At 47.2% G+C, this 23,728-nt stretch overlaps 1 protein-coding gene across 1 annotated transcript in view; it reads left to right on the top strand.

Moving 5' to 3' along the window:
- Positions 1-13,411: 13,411 nt before the first annotated feature.
- The window catches only part of OPRD1 (opioid receptor delta 1), a 40,074-nt gene continuing 29,757 nt past the window's right edge, over positions 13,412-23,728 (top strand). The window contains exon 1 of the mRNA XM_003415273.4: positions 13,412-13,638. Coding sequence (XP_003415321.2) covers positions 13,412-13,638 — 227 coding nt within the window. The remainder of the gene's footprint in view (positions 13,639-23,728) is intronic.

Here is a 23,728-nt window from a genome sequence, read left to right on the forward strand (position 1 = left end):
AGAGAAGCAGAGAGTTCTGTGGGAGGGGCAGTTGGTAAAAATGGCCGACAGAGAAGGCTTGTCTGACCTCCGTCTCATAAGAATTAGCCTTGGGGTATTGTCCTTGATTCTCCTTCCCCCTTGTGAAGTTAGAGGTCAGACACTGCCCCATATCGTTTTTACAGATAGTATTGACAACTTAACAATATTAAGTCTTCCAATTCATGAACATGGTATGTCTTTCAATTTACTTAGGTCTTCTTTAATTTCTTCCAGTATGTCTTTTAGTTTTCAGAATACACATTTTTCACTTCCCTGGTTTTTATTCCTGAATATTTTATTTTATTTTTTTTTTTAATTGTGCTTTAGGTGAAAGTTTACAGAGCAAATTAGTTTCTCATTTAAACAATTAATACACAAATTGTTTTGTGACATTGATTGCTGTGTTAGTCATCTATTGCTGCTATAACAGAAATACCACAAGTGAATGGCTTTAACAAAGAGCAACTTATTTCCTTACAGTAAAGTAGGCTAAAAGTCCAAATTCAGGGTGTCAGTTCTAGGGGAAGGCTTTTTCTCTCTGTCAGCTCTGGGGGAAGATCCTTGTCCACAATCTTCCTCTGGTGGGGAAGCTTCTCCATGCAGGGATCCTGGGTCCAAAGAATGTGTTCTGCTCACGGCACTGGTTTTTTGGTGGTATGAGATCCCCCCTCTCTGCTTACTTCCCTTTCCTTTTTATCTCTTGGGAGATAAAAGTTGAAGCAGGCCACACCCCAGGGAAACTTTCTTTACTTTGGATTGAGGATGTGCCCTGGGTAAGGGTGTTACAATCCCACCCTAGTACTCTTTAATATAAAATTAAAATGGCAAAATCGAGGACAAACACACAATACTGGGAATCATAGCCCTAACCAAGTTGACACATATTTTTTGGGGGACACAATTCAATCCATGGCAATTGCCAACCCCATGATGTATCAACACTCTCCCCTTCTCCACCCCAGGTTCCCTGTTGCCATTCGTTCAGTTTTCCTGTCCCGTCTTGCCTTCGCTTTTGGGCTGGTGTGCCCGTTTAGTTTCGTATACAAGATTGTACTATGAAGCATATTCCTCACGTGTGTTACTGTTTGCCCTATAGATCTGTCTAATCTTTGGCTGAGGGGTGAACCTCGGGAGTGACTTCAGTACTGAGTTAAGAGAGTGTCCGGGGGCCATACTCTTGGGATTTCTCCAGCCTCTGTCAGACCAGCAAGTGTGGTCCTTTTTTGTGTGTGAATTTGAATTTTTTTCTACTTTTTTCTTCTGCTCTGCCCGGGACCCTCTATTGTGATCCCTGTCATGTCAGTCGGTGGTGGTAGCTGGACACCATCTAGTTGTTCTGGGTTCAGCCTGGAAGAGGTTGTGGTTGTTGTGGTCCATTAGACCTTTGGACTAACCTTTCCCTTGTGTCTTTGGTTCTCTTCATTCTCCTTTGCTCCAAACTCGATGAGACCAGTAGATGTATCTTAGATGGCTGCCTGCAGACTTTTAAGACCTGAGATCCTATTCACTACAGTGAAATGTAGAGCATTTTCTTTATGGACTATGTTGTGTGAATTGAGCTAGATGTCCCCTGAGACCATGGTCTCCAGCCCTCAGCACAGTAACTTGGTCCCTCAAGAAGTTTGGATGTGCCTGTGAAGCTTCTATGACTTTGCCTTGGTCAAGTTGTGAATATTTTATTCTTTTAGATGCTATTGTAAATGGAATTATTTTCTTAGTTTCCTTTTCTCATTGCTAGTGTATAGAAACCCAACTGATTTTTGTGTGTTGACGTTGTACCTTGCAGCTTTGCTGAATTCATTTATTGGCTCCTGCTTAACAAACTACCTCAAAACCATGGGTTTTAAACAACAACCATTTAGTATTGCTGTCGAGTCTGTGGGTAGCTGGGGAGTTCTGCAGATCTGTTTCAGGCCTGGGTGATCTTTGCTGGTTTTACTCATATGCCTGTGGTCGGCTCTTGAGTCAACTGCGGATTGCCTGGTCTAAGACGGACTTACTTACTCACATGTTTGGTGGTTACTCACAGGGCCGTTAGGTGGGCTAGTGTGGTCTCTCATCCAGAAGGCTAGTCCAAGCTTGTTCCCATGGCAGTGGTCCCAAGACATTGGGTGGAAGAATGCAAGGCTTCTTGGGGATCAGGCTCTGAACTGGCATACTGTCATTTCCATTGCATTCTATCAGGCAAAGCAAATCACAAGGCTGGCCTAGGTTTAAGGGGTGGGGAAATAGACCCCACCACTTGATGGGAGATGCAGCTGCAAAGTTATATTGCAAAGGATGTGGATATGGAGAAGAATAAGGAATTGTGACCATTTTTGCACTCTACCACAGATTACCATGATTTATTTAGACCAATTCATTCCCTGAGGCAAGGAAGGGATGCCTATCCCTCAAATCAAGAGGACACATCTACTGCCTGATAAGAGCACAGTTGTAGGGAGTAAGGGGAGGATATGGCTACTGAGCAGGTGGCTGAAACTGTCTGGACAGGGGGTCGATTATAGACACAGAGGTGAAGGGAGATCTTGCAGCTTCAATTTCTCCAAGTCACCATCCTGCCTCTGAAAACGATGATTTTCATCTGTCTTTTGTGATGTTCTGTCTGGGCCTTTTAATCAAAAAAGGTTGGCAGTTTGGATCCACCAGTTGCTCCTTGGAAACCCTATGGGGTAGTTCTACTCTGTCCCATAGGGTCACTATTAGTTTAAATTGACTCGATGGCAAGGGTTTTATTTATTTATTTATTTTTGATTTAGAATGGGCCTTAGGATGGCTCTTCTAACAAGTATATGTATTTCCTTCAAAACACTCAGATGCAAAAAACAAAATATTATTTTTTTCTAAATCAAATGAACTCTACCTATGCCCTACCCACCAGGGTTATGGGAAAATCCAATCTCGGTCATTGGAGAGAAGGAATCATCCAATCCTTTTCTTCCCTTGACGTTTACATGATCCAGGAAACATGAAGCAAAGATTCTTGGCATTTGGTCCACCAAAGTCACCTCTGAGGTACTTTTGCTCAAGCTCCAGGAGTCCATTCAACAGAGGGAGCTTCTGCTTCTGTTCCTTTTACTCTGAACTTGTAGCCAGAATTCTCCCATACTCACCACCTATCGAAGTCTTTACTCAAGGGACCCATCCTCTGCCCCCCCCCGCCCTCTCCCTGTCAAGGAGTCCAACTCTCTCTCCTGCCTTGGGCCAGCCTCCTTCTTCAACTCCATTCCCACCTCCTCCTACAGACGGAGGCCTCCCTTGCAACACCTGGGTGAGATAGTCTTCCAGGACAGGGCGTGTCCCAAGAGAATAGACAATGTGGAATTTAAACTGATCTGGGGGAGCCGGGAAGGAAGTGATGTCTCAGCTGAGATCTGATGGAAGTATTGGAATGGGTTGGATGACAAATGGTTGGGGGAGGGTGCAACAGAGTATTCCAGGCAGAGAAATTCATCACAGCAATAGCTGACCCATACTGAGAAGTTCGTATATGCCAAGTTTATACGGTTGCTATGAGATGGAACCACCACGTGTCTGTCAGTTTGTCGTGCTGTGTGGCTTGCATGTTGCTGTGATACTGCAAGCCTTGCCACTGGTATTTCAAATACCATCAGGGTCACCCATGGTGGATAGATTTCAGCTGAGCTTCCAGACTAAGACAGACTAGGAAGAAGGATATAGCGGTCTACCTCTGAAAAAACTGACCTGTGAAACCTTAGGAATAGTAGCAAAACATTGTCTGATAATAGTGTCAGAAGATAAGCACCTCAGGTTGGAAGGCACTCAAAATATGACTACTCAAAGTAGAGCCGACCTTAATGAAGTGGATGGACTGAAGCTTTTGGGACCTTCATTTGCTGATGTGGCAAGACTCAAAATGAGAAGAAACAGCTGCAAAAATCCATTAATAATTGGAATGTGAAATGTACAAAGTATGAATCTAAGAAAATTGGAAGTTGTCAAAAATGAAATGGAACACATATCCTAGGCATTAATGAGCTGAAATGGACTGGTATTGGCCATTTTGAATCAGACAATCATATGGTCTACTATGCTGGGAATGATGAATTGAAGAGGAACGGCATCACATTCATGGTTAAAAAGAACATTTCAAGATCAATCCTGAAGTGCAATGCCGCCAGTGACAGGATAATATCCACACGCCTACAAGGAAGACCAGCTAATACGGCTATTATTCAAATTTACCCATCAACTACTATGGCCAAAAGATGAGGAAATTAAGATTTTTACCAACTTCTGCAGTGTGAAATTGATCAAATATGCAATCAAGATACACTGATAATTACTGGTGATTGGAATGAGAAAATGGAAAAAAAAGAAGGGTTGGCAGTTGGAAAATATATCCTTGATGATAGAAATGACACTGGAGATTGCATGATAGAATTTTGGAAGACCAACGACTTCTTCATTGCAAGTACTTTTTTTCAACAATGTAAGTGGTGACTATACACATGGACCTCACCTGATGGAATGAATACACAAGAATCAAATCGACTATATCTGTGGAAAGAGATGATGGAAAACCTCAATATCATCAGTCAGAACAAGGCCAGGGGCCGACTGTGGAATAGACCATCAATTTCTCACATGCAAGTTCAAGTTGAAATTGAAGAAAATTAAAACAAGTCCAGGAGAGTCAAAGTACCACCTTCAGTATATCCCACCTGAATTTAAAGACCATTTCAAGCATAGATCAGATACATTGAACACTAATGACCGAAGACCAGATGAGCGGTGGAATGACTTCAAGCATATCATACATGAAGAAAGCAAGAGGTCATTAAAAAGACAGGAGAGAAAGGAAAGACCAAAGTGGAAGTCAGAAGAGACTCTGAAACTTGCTCCTGAATGTAGAGTAGCTAAAGCGAAAAGAAGAAATAATGAAGTAAAACAGCTGAACAGAAGATTTCAAAGGGCAGCACGAGAAGACAAGTAAAGTATTATAATGAAATGTACAAAGACCTGGAGTTAGAAAACCAAAAGGGAAGAACACGCTCTGCATCTCTCAAGCTGAAAGAACTGAAGAAAAAAACCAAGCCTGGAGTTGCAATATTGAAGGATTCTATGGGGAAAATATTGAATGACACATGAAGCATCAAAAAAAGATGGAAGGAATACATAGAGCCACTGTACCAAAAATAATTGGTCGACGTTTAACCATTTCAGGAGGCAGCATACGACCAAGAACCGATGGTACTGAAGGAAGACGTCCAAGCTGCATTGAAGGCATTGGCAAAAAACAAGGCTCCAGGAATCAACGGAATGCCGATTAAGATGATTCAACAAATGGATGCAGGGCTGGAAGTGCTCACTTGATCTATGCCAAGAAATTGGAAGACGGCTACCTGTCCAACTGACTGGAAGAGATCCATATTTGTGCCCATTCCAAAGAAAGGCTATCCAACAGAATGTGGATATCATTAATATCATTAACATCACACACAAGTAAAATTTTGCTGAAGATCATTCGAAAGAGGTTACAACAGCACATCGACGGAGAACTGCCAGAAATTCAAGCCAAACTCAGAAGCGGACGTGGAGCAAGGGATATCGTTGCTGATGTCAGATGGATCCTGGCTGAAAGCAGAGACTACTAGAAAGATGCTTACCTATGTTTTATTGACTATGTAAAGGCATTCGACTGTGTAGATCATAACAAACTATGAATAACATTGCGAAGAATGGGAATTCCAGAACACTTCACTATGCTCAGGAGGGACCTATGCTTAGACAAAGAGGCAGTCATTCGAATAGAACAAGGGGATACTGCATGGTTTAAAGTCAGGGAAAGTGTGTGTCAGGGTTGTATCCTTGCACCATGCTTATTCAATCTGTATGCTAAGCAAATAATCAGAGAAGCTGGATTATATGAAGAAGAATGGGGTATCAGGATTGAAGGAAGACTCATTAACAACCCACAATATGCAGATGACACAACCTTGCTTGCTGAAATTGAAGAGGACTGGAAGCACTTACTAACGAAGATCAAAGACCACAGCCTTCAGTATGGATTATACCTCAAGATAAAGAAAACAAAAATCCTCAGGACCGGACCAATAAAGGAAGAATAAACGGAGAAAAGATTGAAGTTGTCCAGAATTTCATTTACTTGGATCCACAATCAACATCCAGGAAAGCGGCAGTCAAGAAATCAAACAGTGCCTTAACCAAAAAAACCAAACCCGCTGCCGTCGAGTCGATTCCGACTCATAGCGACCCTATAGGACAGAGTAGAACTGCCCCACAGAGTTTCCAAGGAGTGCCTGGCGGATTAGAACTGCCAACCTTTTGGTTAGCAGCCATAGCTCTTAACCACTATGCCACCAGGGTTTCCAAACAGTGCATTACATTGGGCAAATCTACTGCAAAAGACCTCTTTAAAGTGTTAAAAAGCAAAGATGTCACTTTAAGGACTAAGGTACACCTGATCCAAGCCATGGTGTTTTTCAGTTGCCTCATATGCATGCAAAAGTTGGACAATGAATAAAGAAGACCAAAGAAGAATTAATGCCTTTGAATTATGGTGTTGTTGAAGAATATTGAATATACCATGGACTGCCAGAAGAAGGAACAAATTTGTTTTGGAAGAAGTACAGCCAGAACACTCCTTAGATGCTAGGATGGTGAGAGTTTGTCTCACATACTTTGGACGTGTTATCTGGAAGGATCAGTCCCTGGAGAAATATGTCATGTTTGGTAAAGAAGAGGGTCAGTGAAAAAGGGTAAGACCCTCAACAAGATGGACTGACACAGTGGCTGCAACAATGAGCTCAACCGTAACAATTGTGAGGATGGCGCAGGACCCAGCAGTGTTTCATTCTGTTGTACATCGAGTTGCTACGAGTTGGAATCAACTTGATGGCACCTAAGGAGAACAACATGAGTCGGAATGGACTCAGTGACAACGGCTTTATAAAGTAGGTACTTTTATTGTTTCCATTTTATGAAACTTGAAGTTAAGTAACTTGCTAAGTTTATACAACTAGTAATTGGCCGAGCTGGAATTTCAAATCCAGCCAGCCTGATTCCAAAGATACCCTCTTAACCACTTAGATGAGCCTGGAGGTGAGAGAAGCAGGTTATTTGGAGAACCACAAGCAGTTTATTTTGGCTGGAACATAGCATGTGCACGGGAAGGTGGTACTACAACAAGAGGCTATCAAGGTAGAGAGAGGTGAAAGCGTAGAGCATCCTATAGCCATGTTACTGCTTGACAGCAGCAAGCCTGGATACAGGGAGATCATTTCAAAGGCTATTGCCAGAGTGTCCACAAGAGAAATGATGGTGTATCAGACTAGGTCCCTGGGCGGTGCCAACGGTTTGCACTCAACTACTAACCTAAATGTTGGTGGTTTGAACCCACTCAGTAGCACCTTGGAAGAAGGCCCTGGTGATCTACTTCCATAAAGGTTACAGCCAATGTGGAGAGATTGGAACACTTCTACACTGCTGGTAGGAATGTAAAATGGTACAACAACTTTGGAAATCGATTTGGTGCTTCCTTAAAAAGCTAGAAATAGAACTACCATATGATCCAGCAATCCCACTCCTGGGAATATATCCTAGAGAAATAAGAGCCTTTACATGAACAGGTATATGCACACCCATGTTCATTGCAGCACTGTTTAGCAAAAAGATGGAAGCAACCAAGGTGCCCACAAATGGATGAATGGGTAAATAAATCATGGTATATTCACACAACGGAATACTATACATCAATAAGGAACAGTGATGAATCTGTGAAACATGTCATAACATGGAGGAATCTGGAAGGCATTATGCTGAGTGAAATTAGTTGCAAAAGGACAAATATTGTATAGGACCACTATTATAAGAACTCAAGAAATAGTTTAAACAGAGAAGAAAATATTCTTTGATGGTTATGAGGGGGGGAGGGAAGCAGGGTGGGAGAGGGGTATTCACTAATTAGATAGATAAGACCTACTTTAGGTGACAGGAAAGACAGCACACAATACAGGGGAGGTCAGCAAAACTGTACTAAACCAAAAGCAAAGACGTTTCCTGAATAAACTGAATGCTTCAAAGGCCAGTGTAGCAGGGGCAGAGGCTTGGGGACCATGGTTTCAGGAGCCATCTAAGTCAATTGTCATAATAAAATCTATTAAGAAAACATTCTGCATCCTCCTTTGAAGAGTGGCGTCTGGGTCTTAAATGCTAGCAAGCAGCCATTTAAGATGCATCAATGGGTCTCAACCCACCTGGACCAAAGGAGAATGAAGAACACCAAGGTAATTACGAGCCCAAGAGACAGAAAGCGCCACATAAACCAGAGACTACATCAGCCTGAGACCAGAAGAACTAGATGGTGCCCAGCTACAACCGATGACTGCCCTGACAGGGAACACAACAGAGAACCCCTGAGGGAGCAGGAGAGCAGTGGAATGCAGACCCCAAATTCTCATAAAAAGACCAGACTTAATGGTCTGACTGAGACTAGAAGGACCCCTGTGGCCATGGCCCCCCAGACCTTTTGTTGGCCCAGGACAGGAAACATTCCCAAAACCAACTCTTCAGACATGGATTGGACTGGACAATGGGATGGAGAGGGATGCTGGTGAGGAGTGAGCTTCTTGGATCAAGTGGACACTTGAGGCTATGTTGACATCTCTTGCCTGGAGGGGAGATGAGAGGGTAGAGGGGGTTAGAAGCTGGTGAAATGGACACAAAAAGAGAGTGGTGGGAGGGAGCGGACTGTCTCATTAAGGGGGAGAGCAATTGGGAGTGTATAGCAAGGTGTATATAAGTTTTTATGTGAGAGACTTGATTTGTAAACTTTCACTTAAAGTACAATAAAATTTTTTTAAAAATTGAAAAAAAAAAAAAGATTACAGACAGGAAAGCTCTATGGAGCAGTTCTACACTATAACACATGGGGTTGCCATGAGTCAGAATAGACTTGATGGCATTGTTTTTTGTTTTTTTACTCACACTAGGAAGATAAGAATAAAGAACAATGGTTGAATTCAAGAATTATATAGGAAGGAAGGACAAGACTTGGTGACTGCTTAGAGGTAGGGGAAGCAGAGGCAAGAGAGAAAGGAGTCAGGGATGACTCTCAGGTTTCTGGTTTGGGCAATTGGATGGATGAACCCTAGTTCTTTCACCAATTTGCTGACTGTCCTTGGGAATTTCACCTAGGCTCACTAGGTGTCCGTCTTCCGACTATAAAATGAAGATAATGAAGCCTGACCTCCCATGTATCAGGATGGTGTCAAGATAAGATGAAGTCATCAATCTGGAAGCGCTTCGGAAAGTCAAAAGTGCTTTGCAAATGCAAGTAGTTATTATTTTATGGTTACGGTTACCATCCTCTCCTCTCCTGGGGTTGGAAGATGGAGCCAGACTGACAGGCAGCCCAGGGGAGCTGCCCGATCACTTGGAAGCAGTTGCTGTATTTTCCATCAGGCAGTTCTGTCTCTTTGGCAGGTGGGAGCTGTGTTCCCACATACTAAATTGTTAATAACTTCCCCAGGGAGTTTCTTTCTGCTCTGACTCTGTCAGTGATTTCTGTTTCTCTCCTGCTGACGCCTTCTGATGCCCTGGATTGAGCCCAGGATTTCCCATTCGTTTTATTTTTTTTTCCCCTGAAGTCAGGGATGGAGACAAGCCCCAAGTAGGGTCCAAACCCTTTGCTCACCCGGGTGTGGAGGACTGTGTCTACTTTGTGCTCCACTAAGAGCAGGGAAGGACTCAAGAACTTCCTGTGCTCCATTCTAACTCAGAAAGACCAGACTTGCTGGCCTGACAGAGCCTGAGAAACCCTGGACACCCTTTCAGCTCAGTAATGAAGTCACTACTGAGGTTCACCCTTCAGCCAAAGATTAGACAGGCCCATAAAACAAAACAAGACTAAAGGGGCACACTAGAAGGCAGGGGGGAACAGGAAAGCTGGTAATAGGGAGCCCAAGCTTGAGAAGGGAGAGTGTCAACATGTCGAGGGGTTGTTAACCAATGTCATAAAACAATATGCGTACTAACTGTTTAATGAGAAACTAAAGTACAATAAAAAATAAAATAAAACAAGAATTTTCTGTACTCCAAGGGAACCATAACCTGTGATTAAAAAATCAAGTTGATTCAATTCCCGCTCTTCTGACACCAAACTATAGGGATCAATTCAATCCAATTCATTATTGATTCGGTTCCACTGTGTCCCACTGCTATTCTGACACCAGCTGCACAGGCAGCACTTCTTCCTGTAACCCAGAGCTAGGTCAGACCTCACGAGTTCAAGGGCTCAGTCCTCAAGACTGCCAAGACTCCAAGACCTCAGACACCACTCACAAGCTTGACAGTCCCTATGACACCCTCATGTCTGATCTGCTGACTACAAATTTGAGGATTCCCTGTAATCCCTCAGGATACCAGCTGCAAGCTCAGGGGGCCCTAACCCCTAATTTCTGACCTGCTAGCTCCCACTACTCTCTCAGGTAGATTTGCCAGAATGACTCCCAGAATTCACAGAAACTGCTGTAATTATAATTACAGTTTTATTACAGGAAAAAGGATACAAATGAAGAGACACACAGGGCAAGGCCTGGGAGGGTTCCCAACAATTAAGCTTCCTTGTCCTGAGAAAGAACCCACTGTCCCAAGTGCATTGATGTCTACCACCAACCAGGAAGCCCATAGAGCTTCCGTGTCCCGGGCCTTTACTGGGGCTTCATTGCACAGGCATGATTTTAATGGAATCAGCCCACGTCTCCCTACTCACAGTGACCCTATGTGATGGAGTAGAACTGCCCCATAGGATTTTCTTGGCTATAATCTCTATGGAAGCAGATGGCTAGATCTTTCTCCTGTGGAACCACTGAGTTCAAACTGCCAACCTTTCAGTTAGCAGCCGGGTGCTTAACTGTTGTGCCACCCGGGCTCCTTGCAAGGTTTTAGAGGTTATTTCTCAGGAGCCAAGAACAAAGACCAAATTCTTTGGGTAAAATTAATTTTAAACCCTTCAGCCCGCCACAGGGGGGAAGAGGCAAGAGCAATGAGTTCTTGGCTTCTGTTTTTGTTGGGTGACTTTCCGATCTTCACTCTGGGAGGCAGGATAATGCAGTAGTCAGGAGACTGGATTTTGGAGTCACACAGGCCTGGCTTGGCAGCCCAGCTCTGACTTGGGCAGGTAACCTAACCTCTCTAAAATGGAATAATGATAGTAGTAACTCATGCCTATAGGGCTGTTAGAAGATTAAACGAGATAATCCCCAAAGCACTTGGCCCAGTGGCCTGGCACACAGCAAGCTCTCCATAAAGGATGGCCAACAGGGTTATATATGAGTTTTGACCACAGAAATGAGAGTGCTTCTTAAAGATAGACTAGAATGCTCACATCCAATTAAGTGTTGATTTCTTCAGAGTACTCACTTTGGGAGGTGTCTTAGTTATCCAGTGCTGCTATAAGAGAAATATCACAAGTGGATGGCTCTAACCAACCGAAATTCATTTTCTTATAGTTTAGGAGGCTAGAAGTTTGAATTCAGGGTGCTGGCTCTAGGGGAAGGCTTTCTCTCTCTGTTGGCTCTAGAGGAAGGTCCTTGTCTTTTCAGCTTCTGCTTCCTGGTTCCTTGGAGATCTCCATGTGTCTTGGTATCTCTGCTCTTCTGGGTTCAATATCTTTTATATCTCAAAAGAGATTGATTTAAGATACATACTGTACTAATCCTTCCACATTAACATAACAAAGACAACCCATTCCCAAATAGGATTATAAGCACAGGCATAGAAGTTAGGATTTACAACACATATTTTGGGAGGACATAATTCATTCCATAGCAGGAGACCTTTGCGGAAACCCTTCTGGAGGCCTTCTGAGTTTCTAAGAGTTATTTGAATGTTCTCTGTGGTGGCAATTTACATGCACTTGGTATAAATGTCTTGTTAGCAATTATTTTGCTCATTGTTGTTGTTATTTTTAGCTGTTCTTGAGCTGGCCCTCGACTCATGACACAATAGAACAAAACACTCCCTAGTCCTGCTCCATCCCCATGATCAGTTGCAGATCGGCCTCTGTGATTCATAGGGTTTTTCCTGGCTGATTTTCAGAAGTAGATCGACAGGTCTTTCTTCCTAGTCTTTCTTAGTCTCGAAGCTCCACTGAAACCTGCTCAGTTTGACAGCAACACACAAGCCTCCACTGACAGGTGAGCGGTAGCTGCACAGAGGTTTATTGGCCACGGGGTCTCCCACGTGGGAGGAGAGAATTCCAACACTGAACCACCAATGCCTCATTCACTTGGTTATTTACATCCTGATTGTGAGTTCCTTTAAGAGACAAGTTGTCTTATTCATCCTCATGGCTTAATAACTCATGCTCAGGCAGCCCTTCTTAGCTGGCAAAGCATCTGTGTTTTCTGTATCCTCACCCCAGTCTGCACCTCCCTACAGATGAAAAAACTGAGGCTCATAAAGATGAAGGAAATTCTTTTTAGTTATGGCTTTCCACCACAGCACCTCTGTATCCATCAGGAACTCAAAAACCATCATGGAATGCAATATTTAAAAAAATTTCCTTCAGCCCAGTGTGGCTGGAGCATGGGTTTGGGGCAGTGTTAAGTGCTGGGGCTGCTAACACCGAAAGCTCAGTGGTTTGTACCCACCAGCCCACTCCTCTCCTCGGGAGAAAGATGTGGCAGTCAGCTTCCACAAAGATTACAGCCTTGGAAACCCTATGAGGGCACTTCTGCCCTGTCCTGTAGGGTCACTATGAGTCCGAATTGACTTGATGTGCTGGCACTGATTATGCGCGTCATCTTATTTAATCTCCCCAACAACCCTCTGAGGGAGGTGGTGGGATTATGTTCATTTCACAGATGAGGAAAATGAAGTTGAGAGAGGTTAAGTGACTTGCTCAAGGTCACTCTGCTCATTAGTGCAGGGGCAAGAGGCAGGATTCACATCCAGATCCTTCTCACTCTAAGCCGCAAGGGGGTGCGGAGGTGAGCCCAGGCTAGAGTGAAAGGCGCATCCAGGATAGCTCGGCAGCCCCAAGGAGAGGGCCCGAGACCTCCCAGGGCCAGCTCTGAGCAGTGGTGCAGCGCCCACCCCCGGTTGCGGGCGCAGGCTGGCTCCAGCCTCCGGGCCACGTGGTGCGCGCGGCGGGCGCGTCCGAGGAGCCCGCAGCGGCTCCTGGCTCAGAGCGATCAGGGCAAGCAGAGCCGGCGGGTGACGGGGAAAGGACCAGTGCAGGCGGCAAGGAGGCCGGCGAAGGCGCGGAGCAAGCGGAGCGGCGGGGGTGCTGCAGCCCGCGGCGTCGGGTCCAGGGCCTCGATCCTTGGCGCGTCCCTCGCTCCGAGTCCCTGCGCCCAGGGCGCACGGTGCGGAGGGACGCGGCGCTGGCCGCCGGGCTGCCATGGAGCCGACCCCCACTGCAGACTCCGAGCTGCAGCCCCCGCTCCTCGCCAACGCTTCGGACGCCTTTCCCAGCGCCTTCCCTAGTGCCGGCGCCAATGCGTCGGGGCCGCCGGGCGCACGAAGCGCCTCATCCCTTGCCCTGGCCATCGCCATCACCACACTCTACACGGCTGTGTGCGCTGTGGGGCTGCTGGGCAACGTGCTCGTCATGTTCGGCATCGTCCGGTGAGTCCGCTGCGGGCTGGCGACGCGGGACTGGGCACCTGGGTGAGGGTGGGGACGGTAGATTTGGGACCTTAATGCTGGACCCCGTACTCCCGGGGGCCTCAGCATTTCCTGCAGGTGGCGCCAGGGGCCCAGCGGGGAAGCCACTGTCCCTGCGAGGGTGACGCTGGAGTGTGTTTAAATAAGATTTGATCGTCTGTTGGCATCCTCTTGTTTCTACATCAGGGTATGTGGGACAGTTTGGGGGCAGTTTGTGTGTCTGTCACAGTTTTGAGTAGGTGATTTTGTGTTCCCGAGAGCACCGATGTCTAGACCTCTGAAACCTCTCAGAGATGGGTGGAGATGCTCTAAGGCACCCTGGGCCTCTGGGGAGACGAATGTGTGTGAGCACACAGCAGGTAGGGGGGACAGGAGAGTGTTTGTGGGAGCACTGAAAGAGTGACATTGGTGATCATCTGTTGGAGTCCCTATGGTGGTGTGTTTGTCACAAACTGTCAGGTTGTGATTCTCTGTGTATGAGAATGTGACAATGTGACTGTGTTGTTTCTTGTCAAACCCCTGAAGGCCCAGAGAGGAGGGAGGCACCCAGAGTGGCCTCAGCACCTATGTGTGTGCAACTGTATGTTTGCCAACGGAGAGCCCATGGGCTCTGGATCCTGGGGCTACAGCTGTGGAGCTTCCAGTCAACTCCCGCTCCTTTCCCCAGTGGCCATCTAGTCAGAAAGTCTAGTCATGATTCCAAGAGGCCTCAGATGGTCCTCACAAATGCTGCCTCTAATTTTCTCCTCCCCTCCTCAAATGGCCATTACTTCTTCCAAAGGCAGCCGTGGTTTGTTTGGGCTGGAGTGGAGTTTGTGCACTCAGGTTATCTTGTTGGTATCTATGTGCAATGCTGGGACCTTCTCTGAGATTCTAAAATGTCATCAGCTTGCCCCGGAAGTAGCCCTCCAGACTCAGCCCCACCAGCTGAAACACAGGCAAAAAGGCCTGAGAGTAAACTCATATCCTTAAAACAACAAAGATGGCCTGGTATTTACTGCTAACTGGAAATGGGTCATTGGTGATGGTTGACCAAGGGCATAGCCCTAAACCTCTCTGAGCCATAGAGCTCAGACAGCGCAGAGGGCAGATAGGGGTTTCAGAGGCTGAAGATATGAACTGTGGTCCCAGCCCAGTCACTGATGCTTGTTGTGGGGGGTGGGGGCACCATTCTCCTTGCCCCGCCTCCCATCTGCCTCAGCTTCTCTGTCTGAAGAATAGAGACCTGATCTCCTCTGTTAAGAAGTATGTATGGCAGAGAGAGGGAAGAAGGTAAAATTGGCACGAAACGAGAGACTGTAAGGGCTGACTCAATAGGGGGAGAGCAAGTGGGAGAAGGGAGTAAGATGTATGTAAACCTACATGTGACAGATTGATTGGAATGGTAAATGTTCACTTGAAGCTTAATAAAAATTTAAAAAAAAAAAAAAAGAAGTATGTATGGGGCCTCTGCAGGGCATAGCGTGGTGTGTTGCAGCATTGGATGAGGTGCGTGGGTGTCAAGGGGGCTTTGGCATCAACAGCAGCATCTTTGCTCCCCAGGAAGAGCGGAGGGCACAAGAACTTCCCATGCTTTCAGTGACTCATCACCAGCTACAGTGGGAAAATTCCGCCAAGCACAGGCAGGACTGACCTTTACTTTGTGTAGATCCCCAGATCTTAATCTTAATATTAATCCCAGGTCTGCCACAAGCGGCCTCTGTGACTTGGGCAAATCACTTAGCCTCTCTGAGCCTCAGTTTCCTCATCTATAGAATCTACAGTCATAATAGAACCTGCTTCAGCAGGGTTGTGGTGGGGTGTCCCTGAGAGAGCATTTGTAATGCAGCTGGCCTGGTGCCTGGCCCGGTAAATGGAAGCCGTCTGTGCGAGGAGGAGGAGAAATTTTCCAGATGACGCAGAAGGAAAAATGAGGCAGGTGCTTGTCCTAAGGTGGGCTTGAGAGTAGCTGGAGAGTTTCAGGCTCTTGGCACACTCTCCCTAGAGAAGCTCCAGGTGCTCAGGTCTGGTGAAAGCTGAACATCCGTTTGTTGAGTCCCATTTTCAGCCCCTCCCCCAGGGCCCTCTAGCTGGTGGGCTGATGAGCACAGCTCCCCTCACCACCACTGAGCAAAGGGAAGGCCTCCCACTTCTGAGAGGCCCCTTTGGGGAGGCTCCAGGCTCAGCCTGCTAGTGCGCTCCCAGCCAACCTTCCCCATTTTTGAACGCATCTTGTGAGCAGCTTAACTGGTCCCCATGTTGCTAAGACATTTCCCTGGCCGACCATCTATGTGACAACTGTTTCTCTGGGTCTGAATGATTGACTCCTCATTAGCAACCCTGTGGAACAGACTTTAGGGTCATCATTATCATCAGGCCCATTTAATAGATGAGGAACCTGTGGCACAGAGAGAGGCAAGGTGACTTTTTCTCCACAGGTCCCACAGCTAGCACTAGACTTGGAACTAGAGCTCTGGCCTTGTGAGTCCAAGTCTGGAAATTTTTCCATAGCTGCCTGATGTAGGGGGTAGTCAAAGCATATCACGGAAGGAGGAGGGCAGACTTCCGGGAGCCCATCCTCTTATCTTAGAATCCTCAGAGAATGTGGAGACATAGGATCCTACCTTTATTAACCCATGTATTTCAGGCTGCTGTCCTGGGGGAGGGGGAACGATGGGGCTGACACTTGTAGTCTTGGTGGCTGAGCACAGGGTAGCTGCGTAGAGCTTGGCTTCTGCTGCCGAAGCCCCAGGAGTTGTGAGGATAGGCCAGCCCAGGACAGAGAAAAGCCCCTGAAGGGCTCCGTGAACTCTCATCTGCCTGTGGTTCCCTGGCACCCAGCATGGAGTCTTACACAACTGATAAGTGAGTTGGTTGATCGGTAGGATGAATGAAGGACTGATCCTATCAGTTCTGAGCTTAGGCAGTTTTGGGGTCGGGGGAAGTTTGCAAGAGGAGATCCAGAGGACTCTGGGAGCAGGAAAGCAGGTGGACAGAGCCGGAGCTCTGGAGCCAGAGAGATCTGAGTTCAAATCCTGACTTCAGAGGCCTTCCTCGCCATATAGTTGGGCTAGTTGACTCTACCTCCCTGAAGCTCATTTCCTCATCTGTAAAGTGGGAATAACAATAATGCAACCAGTGTTGTGTGAGGATTAAATGAGATAATGTGTGATATCTGAGCCTTTTTGACCCCAAACCCTTTGAGAATTGGTGGTGGTGGGCGGGGGGGGGGGTGTGCAGAAGGAGTGGTCTCTTTGTGAAGGAATTAAAAAAAGTAATTCCAGAAAATTCTATGGACGTAGATGCTAGATGCGGAGAGCGACAGTGAAGGAAAAAAACGTATTGTCCCTGCCCTCATGGAGCTCAGGGTCTGGTGTGAGACACAGATATTGATCAACTAGTCATCCAGTAAACTCAAATTTGCAGCTAAGGACCATGAAAGAGAGTTTGTGGGGGCTTTGGGAGCCCACGATGGGGAGGGGGTCTTGCCTGGCACGGGAGATTGAGGGAAGGCCTCTGTGGGTTGCTGAGAGCTAGAGGGTGAGGAGGAGGTAATTAGGTAAAAAGCTGAGGGAAAAGCCTGGTGCTGGAGGAAGCATGCCACACGGGCAGCTCTCAGAATCCCAGGTCATGAGGTATTCTCCATTCCTCCTCCCCTGCACTCTGGCCCTCTCCCCTTCCCTGCATGTGCCTGAGAAGCCCACACATCTCTGAATGCCCAAGAGGGGCCTCTGGGAGCTGTGCTTCGAGCAAAGAGCCTTTGGTTGCTGAGAACGAGGCTTCTGTGAAGTGGGAGCAGAATTTTTCAGGTACCTGGTCCCCAGGGCAGAGCCTTAGTCGCTGCTCCTACAGCGTGAGTCCACCAGGCCAGCATGGTGACTCCATGCTGGCCTCGGGGGGTGCCCTGGGTCCTCAGAGCAGACACAGGACAGCTCCTTCTTCTGGGCGGAGTGGTGCCCTGAGCAGAGCTGGCAGCTCAGAGAGTTCTCATTGGCAGCCTCCTGGGCAGTGTGGGGTGTGACAGGCTTAACCCAGACCCAGTGCCCTCGAGTCGATCCAAAACAGTTGATAGCAGACCCTTAATCTCTGGCAGGTGACCCCATCTCCCCTGCACATGGCTGGAAACTTCCTGGTTTGCCTCCTCCCAGAATCTGGGCTAGAGAATGGTGTCGGTGCACTTCCACCTGGCCTCTTGTCTGTTCTCACAGGTGTTCCCTGTCCTCTGGCCTCTGACTCTCCCCGATTCTATTCCAGCAGCTTTGTACCCTGCTATGTCTCTATGAATCCCCCAACCCCCTTCTCTGCCTCTTTCCATCCCCAGCCTACTCGTGGCACTCTGTTTCTGGCGGCATATTTCTCTGCCCCTTGATCTCTCCCTCAGCCCATATCTCTTCTGGCTTTTCTTTGAATCAAGTGCTGGCTCCCTACTAAGATCTTTAACAAGTTGCATCAGCTCTGTGTCAGTTTTTTCATTGTAAAATGTAGATAATAGTACCTCATTGGTACCTTTGTTCTAAAGATGGAATAAGATAACATTGGTAAAGCATCCTGCTTTCCCTCCCATCCCAGGCACACAGGACCAGGAGGGGGGAATGTTGGGCCAGTCAGCATGGGCTGGGGTGAGATCATGACAGGTGAATGAGGGGCTCCGATTGTCCCCTCTGTCTTAGTCATCTATTGCTGCTATAAGAGAAATACCACAAATGGATGGCTTTAACAAAGAGGAGTTTGTTCTCTCACAGTCCAGTAGGCTAGAATTCCGAATTCAGGGTGCCAGCTCCAGGGGAAGGCTTTCTGCCTCTGTTGGCTCTGGAGGAAGGTCCTTGTCATCAGTCTTCCCTGGGTGTGGGAGCATCTCAGTGCAGGAACCTCAGGTCCAAAGGACATGCTCTGCTCCAGGCGCTGCTTTCTTGGTGGTATGAGGTCCCCCTGTCTCTCTGCTCGCTTCTCTCTTTTATATCTCAAAGAGATTGGCATAAGACACTAACTAATCTTATATATCTCATCAATATTACTGCCACTAACCCAACTCATTTCATTGTAGCGACACAGTTTACAGCACATAGGGAAATCACATAAAATGGTGGACAGTCACACAATACTGGGACTCATGGCCCAGCTAAGTTGACAGATATTTTTGGGGGACACAATTCAATCCATGACACCCTCCGTCTACTACTGAGGTGCCAGGGGCTGCTGGGAAAGGTACTCAAGTATCAACTTTGCAGAATTTGGAGCATTGAGTCCCTTTCTTGTTTTTGGAGGCACAGAATGAGTCCCTTGCTTTCTTGTCTCCCTCCCCTCTCTTGCCCTGGTTGGGATCCAAACCCAGGGTCTCTAAGCCAGGAGAGGTCCCAGTGAAGCCATGCAGTGCCATAGTGAAGGTCACAGCTGGGGCCTGGTCTCCATCCCAGCTGGACCACGTCCTAGTGGTATGGCTTTGGGCAAACCGCTTAACTTCTCTGAACCTCATTTCCTCATCTGTAAAATGCTACATGCTGAGAGCAACGGTGAAGGAAAAAAAAATGGTGAAGGGTGATCGTGACTGATTATTGGGAGGATTAAATGAAACAAGGTCATGCACGTAAAGGCGGTAGCACAGGCCCTCAGTACGTGCCTGGTGCTGCGACTAACCAGCACCCCTTCAACTGCTGCAGGTGGCTGAGCTGGTGGCTATTGGAGTGATTGTCTGTGTTTCCCACCTTGGGCCCTATCCCACTGCCGGCATCGGCTCATTCAACCAGCATTTGGTGATGCTAACCCTGTGAGGCCGCCCAGCCTCAGCTCCCGCTGCCCAGACCCTCAGCTGGAGCCTCTGCAGGGCCTCGGGTCCCCAGCACGGCCATGCCCCATAGCACCCCCTGGTTACTTGCAACTTCAAGGACAATTGCAGCCTCCCGGAGCTGTGGGAGTTCAGGGGAGGCACCTGACCCAGTGGCTAGCCGGTGGTCCCAGATGTTTTCCAGAGGAGGAGATGCCTGGGCAGAGTCCATAAAGGGAAACAGGAGTTGGCTGCATGGAGAGGTGGAGGCCGAGCATTCCAGGCTGAGGGAACAGCATGTACAAAGAAAGGCTCAGCAGAGGAGCCAGAGCAGCAGAGGGCAAGGAGGTTCACTGTGGCCCAGCTGAGAGTGCCTGGGGCCCCTATGAGAAGGTGTCCTCCTCACCATGGTCTCCTGGTGTGTGCTGAGCCTCAGCCAGGGCCTAAGGAGACAGTGATGAATCTTCTTAGTCCCCGCCTTCCAAGATTCCCAGTGAGCCGCAAATGTAAGAGGGAATCCATGGACTGGCCCCAGGAGATTGGACAGAGTGTTCTGTGGCGGGTGTGTGGAGAGGGAGGACTGAGAAGAGGCCTGGAGAGAGGCCCGAGGCTGCACTGAGGCTGGAGCTGAGGGTCTGGGCAGAGGGAGCTGAGGCTGGGCAGACCCTTGGTCCCTCGTGAGGCCAGCCATGCTGGGAAATGAGAGAATGTTAGGTCTCAGGCCATGGGGAAGAGGATTTTGGAGCAGCTGTGCAGAATGCTGTTCAGGAGGATGGATTTGGTGTGGGTATGTGTAGGGTGGATTGGATTGGGAGGGGCATAGTGTGGGAACACCAGACAGGCTGGCCCAGGACAGTGAAAGAGCTGTATGACCTTGAATGGATCACTGAAACCCTGGTGTCAGTTGTCCTCTTTCTAAAACTTCTTGTCAATTGTACAGAAAGGCAGGGGCAGGGAGAGTGAGCAGCAGCCCTCACCTTGCCACATAGCCTGCCACTTCCCAGGCATGGCTCATTCTGAGGGTGAGGGTGGCGAAGTGACTCATAGACACCTGACGGTGAGTCCAGAGGCATCAACAAGGACACTGAGGAGCTTCTCCCTGAGCCTGAGCCAGGTACCAGAGGCTTCTCTAAGCTGCACAACAGCCCTGCAACCAAGGCTTTATATTCTCATTTATATATGAGCACATGGTGGCTTAGAAGAGGGCAAGTCTGAGACCAGAAGAAGTAGATGGTGCCCAGCTACCACCAATTACTGCCCTGACAGGGAACAACAGAGAGTCCCTGACAGAGCAGGAGAAAAATGGGGCGTAGAACTCAAATTCTAGTAAAAAGACCAGACTTAATTGTTTGAGACTGGAGAGATCCTGGAAGACATGGCCCCCAGACTCTCTGTTAGCCCCAAACTAAAACCATTCCCGAAGTCAACTCTTCAGACAAAGGTTGGACTGGACTATAAGACATGAAATGACACTCGTGAATAGTGTGCTTCTTAGCTCAAGTAGATAAAAAATTTTTTTTTTTTTTTTTTTTACATGAGACTAAACGGGCAGCTCCTGTCCGGAGGCGAGATGAGAAGGCAGAAAAGGACAGGAGCTGGTTGAATGGACGTGGGAAATCTGAGGTGTAAAAGAGGAGTGTGCTGTCACATTACAGGGAGAGCAACTAGAGTCACATAACAATGTGTGTATAAATTTTTGTGTGAGAAACTAACTTGAACTGTAAACTTTCACTTAAAGCACAATAAAAAAAAAAAAAGAAGAGGGCAAGTTCCTCTCACAGCAAGAAAGGGGGAGAGTCGAGGTTCAAACCCAGGTCCTTTGACTCCAAAACCCCTTCACGTCCACCCTACCACTGCTGGGGATGAGACATGTTTGGAATGGAGGAGAGAGCTGGGGATGTCTAGTTAGAGAAGTGAGGAACAGGGCAGGGAAAGGGGGCAGATTGCTGTCTGCAAACCTCTGTAGGCCTCTGTGCGGGTAACTGGTTGAGAGCCTGAACATCAGAGCCTAGCTGACCAGGAAGCCAGTCCCAGCTGGGCCATTTACTAAGAGAGTGAGACTGGGCAATGTTTATGCAACCTCTAAGGGCCTTAGTTTTCTTATCCGTAAAACGGGAGTGGTGGTGGAACCTCCTAGGGTGATTATGAGGAGTTCATGAGGCAGGACATGTGAAGGGCTTCAGATGCAACCAGGCGTTTGGTAAATATTCAAGGAATGTTTTCTTTTATTATGACTGTTTAGAAGAAGAGCGAGATTGACTTCTCATTCATTTGATCAACATTTATTGAGCCCCAGAGGATAGAACTATAATTATTGGATGGATGCTACAGGGAACCTTTATCAGCTCAATATTAGAAATTTTCTTTTACAATAAAGGCAACACAGTGGTTATTTTAGAATACAGGGAGGTGTTTCAGAAGAGACAAACAAACATCACCCGTAATCCCACCACAAAGAGAAGAATGGTGTCATTTTGGTGTATTTCCTTCCGTCTCTTTTTCTGAATCTGTATGTATATTTGCTTGTTTTAATTAAATCCGGTCATATACAATATTTTCTAAGACGCGTTTTCACTTAACGATATAGCGTGTGTTCTCATATTATCAAACCTTCTTTGAGAACATAATTTTGATGGCTGCATTGCGTGTATGTGCCCTCTTTGGCGGGACTGGTGTTATTTCCAATAGTACGCCAATCTAAGTAATGCTGCTGTGAACATTCTTGAACGCATATACTTGAGCACATCTCTGATTATTTCTGTAAGGAATTTTACAACACTCGAAGCTCTCCAGGAAGACATGGGTTGCTTGTAACGTGGAGAGCTGCCCATCACTGAAGGTATGCAAACAGACGCTGGAAAACCACAGGTATGCACAGGAGTACTATCCCATTTCATCCTCACAAAATCTAGATGAGATGCATGCTGTCGCCCCATTTTACAGATGAGGAAACTTGAGGCTCAAAGAAGTGATATAACTTGCCCAGAGTCCTAGGGTCAGTTTTAGAGATTCAGGTGGAGAAAAGATAAGACAGACATAATGTCAGGCCCCTCCCACCATGACTGAGGAGTGATCCTTGGCTACTATGATCTCAGATTCCCCGTCTCCCTTCCCTGGCGGATGCCTGAACTTTGAAAGGAAGGGGACAGTGTGAGGGCAAGACATGATTTAATTAACCCCAGAGTCCTGGGACCTCAAAATCAAATTGGCTACCCGGAACATCATAACAAGCGCAGGAAGAGGGATAATCATGGATAGAGCAGAAAGCCTGGCTCAAATTGGTAACTTACTGTCGGGCCGGCTGCAGTGGCCCCATTACCAGCTGGGGGGTGTGGAGTGGGGTGGGGTGTCTGGCTGTGTTCTATTGATTTATAGCTCCCAGTGCAGCTACAGAAATCAACAGCTTTGTCTCCGGCTGGGGAGAGTGCACGCGGAAGGAACCTTGTCTTCTACAGCTTTCCGAGGCTTTTTTAGTAGGCAGAAAGAACTCAAACTTCAAGTCCTGGGAGATCAAGGAGGCCTGTTCAGTCAACACATGGGGAGAGGTGGAAACAGCCTCCCTCTCCTCCCCTGCAGAAGTAACCTTCCCAACAAGGCGTAGAATTTTGAATTATGGATGATGACTGTCTTTATTGAGCACTTATTTTGTACCAGGCACTCTGCTTAGAAGTGTGTATACACTATCCCATTTAATCCTCACAAAATCCATATGAGGTGCATGTTGTTGCCCCATTTTACAGATGAGGAAACTTGAGGCTCAAAGAAGTAGAGTAACTTGCCCCAAAGTCCTAGGGTCATGTTTGGAGCTCAGGTTGTTCTGACCCCAGAGCCCATACTCTTAAGCATTGCCCTATCCTCTGCTACCCTGTATGTCAACTTCAGCCCTTTTGATTTACAGATGAGGAACTTGAGGCCCGGAGAGGTTCTGTGTCTTTTGAGTTAGTGGCTGAGGTATGATTTGAACCCTGCTTTCTTAACCCCTTGCTCCTTCTCTCTCCTTCCATCCCTTTCCATGCTTGCAACTAAAGGAGAACCAAAATGCAGCTGGAAATAGTAGTACCTGGAATTATAAAAAGTGGTTTCTTGCATAGAGTGGCTTGGCCACAGGGCCACTGACTACACTTCACAAGCCTGAAGAACCCCAAACCCCCTGGGTGGGGCCAACAGCTGGAGAGGCAGCCACATCCTTCAGAGGTGGACAGACTGGGCTTCAAATCCAGACTCACTGCTTGCTGGCTGTCCGCCCTTGGGCCCACCTCTCTGAGCCTGTTTGCTCATCTGTGAAATGCGGATGATAGAAAATACATCACA

The sequence above is a fragment of the Loxodonta africana genome, chromosome 3, assembly GCF_030014295.1.
Source record: "Loxodonta africana isolate mLoxAfr1 chromosome 3, mLoxAfr1.hap2, whole genome shotgun sequence".
Taxonomy (NCBI): domain Eukaryota; kingdom Metazoa; phylum Chordata; class Mammalia; order Proboscidea; family Elephantidae; genus Loxodonta; species Loxodonta africana.